Source organism: Propithecus coquereli, unplaced genomic scaffold, assembly GCF_000956105.1.
Source record: "Propithecus coquereli isolate 6110/MARCELLA unplaced genomic scaffold, Pcoq_1.0 Scaffold20, whole genome shotgun sequence".
Classification (NCBI taxonomy): domain Eukaryota; kingdom Metazoa; phylum Chordata; class Mammalia; order Primates; family Indriidae; genus Propithecus; species Propithecus coquereli.
The window spans coordinates 271,184-274,254 of record NW_012144967.1 but is presented as its reverse complement, the minus strand read 5'-3'; the positions used below and the strand labels follow the sequence as shown (position 1 = coordinate 274,254).

General features: G+C 31.7%; 1 protein-coding gene across 2 annotated transcripts in view; it reads left to right on the top strand.

Moving 5' to 3' along the window:
• Positions 1-3,071, top strand: part of MEF2A (myocyte enhancer factor 2A) — a 120,716-nt gene that overhangs the window by 12,713 nt on the left and 104,932 nt on the right. For both annotated transcript variants that reach the window (XM_012643772.1, XM_012643771.1), the window contains exon 2: positions 2,153-2,356. In XM_012643772.1, coding sequence (XP_012499226.1) covers positions 2,153-2,356 — 204 coding nt within the window. The remainder of the gene's footprint in view (positions 1-2,152; positions 2,357-3,071) is intronic.

Below are 3,071 nucleotides of genomic sequence, written 5' to 3'. Positions count from 1 at the left end.
ATATTCAGTTTAAAAATAATAATCATCTTGGAATAGTAAAATTGAATATTGAATTGTAATTATGTAGTTAGTATTCTCTAGCCTAATTTTAGGTTAGGTTACCTGTGTCACATGGAATTTATGAACTGAAATGTGGCTGTATTACAATGTTACTAATTAATGTTGTACTAATTAAGTGGCTTTTACTGACTTTTACTTTAAGATATCTTATAAAGCTAATGTCTGGAAGGAAAATATCTGTATGACAGCCGAAAACTACTTTTGAATTGAAAACACTAAAATTTCAAGCCTGCTTTTTCCTGCTTTGTGACTTGTTATATTTTGTTATCTAATCTTCTAGGCAGAATACTCATATGAAGTTATAGACAGTATCCTCTCATTCCTTCCCTATTGCTTTCCCCCCTTATATTCCATTTTCTTTTTGTTTGTTCCTAAAATCTGTTTGTAAAAACAAATACTTCAACAGATGTTGATATCTTTTGCTTGTAATTTGTTTCACATTGAGAATTTTAAAGTATGAAATATAGGCCAGTATTCAAAGATAATTCATAAAAGGTGATTTGGATGTTTGGCACAATTTACATATATATGTAAATTTACACACATATATATGTATATATGCCATAAACAGACTAGATTGCATTGGCTAGTTAAATGTTCTTGTTAAATGAAGGTTTAAATTAAAAAAACCTTCTCTCAACCCTATTTTCACTGTTTACTTGCTAACAGAATGTTTGAGTGGTCATATAATATGTGGAGTATTATACTTCATGTACTAGAGAAATATAAAGGAAATATAAGGCTTTAAGAATATTAAATGCTAAGATGTGTAGATGTTAAATGCATTTTGTGTTATCAGAAGGAACAAAACAGATACCTTGCCTAAATTAGTGTAAACTATTGAACTACTCTACTACCTTTTGATTTTATCATTCTACACAGAAAATGGAACAGATTGAAAAATGCATAAACATCTTTGAATTGTACATGTGAAATGCGTTTTCTTTGCTACTTCTGTTTTATATATATCTTGTGTATATATTATACCTTTAATATAAGAGGATATTAAATTAATTTTATGCCTGTGAAAAAAATTTGTGGTGGAAACAATTGCTTTCCATCATACTGTAGATGTTCTGCTTCTTCAGTAGCTACTGCAATTATTTATTCTAAATCTAGGCCTATAGTTAGACAAAACTCGAAGAAAAGCATATGGTAGATATCAAAGGGGAAAGAGATTGTTGAACTTTATTTATGTTGTTTCATAATTCCAAAAGTTACTCAAAAGTACATTCTTACCAACTTTTTGAAAACCGTTTTTAATAGACTTTATTTTTTAGAGCAGTTTTAGATTCATAGCAACATTGAACAGAAAATACAGAGTTCCTATGTACCCTCTTTCCCTATCCCTTGTTAGAATTGAGAGATCAAGGATAACTCTTACTTACCTCAGGGTGGATTATTGGGTGGTATAATTTCATAGTATGAGCTTTGATTTGAAGGGGGAGGAAGGAAAAATAGTTTGAAAGAGAGAATAGGGAACAAAAAGGACTTATCTTCTAGGGTCTTGAGTATAAAGGATGTAAATATTTAAAACAAGTCAAAAAATTTTGGTCTCTATTTGAGAGAATTTCAGGTAATAGGTTGTGCTTAGAGAAAGCGATAGTTAAAGAAGAATTTGAGGACTTTGGGGAATTTGCTGAACCTAGACTGTCAGTTTCACTGGGCGCAATAGAAGGGGATGTGAGTAAATTAGTGAGTAAACTTAGTTGTTTAGGGATTAAAGTCTGGGTGATACTGGATTACCTGGGGTGGGATTTAAGGTTTCCATGGTAACACTTGTAAGCTGAATAAGAAGGGACCACTGGTCAACTGCTTCCTTTTCTGGTTCTTTGCCTTCGATAGTGGAGTGGCAACCAAGGATAAGGGACTACCTCCCCAGGAGACCACTCTTTCAGAGCCCTTGGATATAAGATAAATGTAGGACTGTAGCAAAATGGGGGAAGGTGAGGCTTATGTGGAACATGAGGTTAGGAACCTTTTCCACCTTTGAAATCTGGCTTAGTATGAAAAGAAGCCTCGTCTTCAGATAGCCTATATTCAAGCCTACTGATACTTTTAATAAAAATATACTTTTTTTAAAATTGTTTAGGTCACTTTTACGAAGAGAAAGTTTGGATTAATGAAGAAAGCCTATGAACTTAGTGTGCTCTGTGACTGTGAAATAGCACTCATCATTTTCAACAGCTCTAACAAACTGTTTCAGTATGCCAGCACTGATATGGACAAAGTTCTTCTCAAGTATACAGAATATAATGAACCTCATGAAAGCAGAACCAACTCGGATATTGTTGAGGTAACACATATATCTAGTAATGTGTGAATTGCAAGTAAAACTTAAATCTTTCATTTAATAACTAACTATCAGATTGATTTTGACATTTAAAACATAAATCAGGTATATGTACTTTTGGTTGTTTCTTAGAAGGGTCTAATATTGCTGCATGATGATCCACATGTGTTATAAGCATATCCTATTCATTCAAACAAAGTAGACTAGGCTGTTTTACCATAGGCACCAGTATAATCTAACATTTCATCTATGATTACTTATTTTGAAGGAGTTTTTAAGTTAATATTGTAAGAAACTATATCATTTTTAGACAGTATGGAGTTACAATTTTAATATGTCTTAATCATTTCATTATGTCAGTGACAACTTATAACTTTAGACACTAATGAAAGGGAAGAAAATTGGGTAAAGTAATATTTCTGTTTTTTTAATAGTGCTTTGGTTGGAGGAGAGGAGAAAGTCGTCATTTTCTTTGTTTATCTGCTGCCTATTTTGTATCTCTCATAGTTCCTCCAACCTAATTAAGTGAAAAAGAAAAGGAATCTTTTTTAGAATGATTTTCTTCTGCTCAGAAATAGTGTTTTAAAAAGGAAAACCAATATGCTTCACCCTTTAATTCTTTTCTGCTTCAAAATCCTGTAAAAGTAACTTTTCCATGTATATTTCTGATGATTGCATTTTAAATTAGCTTCATGGTTACTTTTGTCTTTTTTGTTTA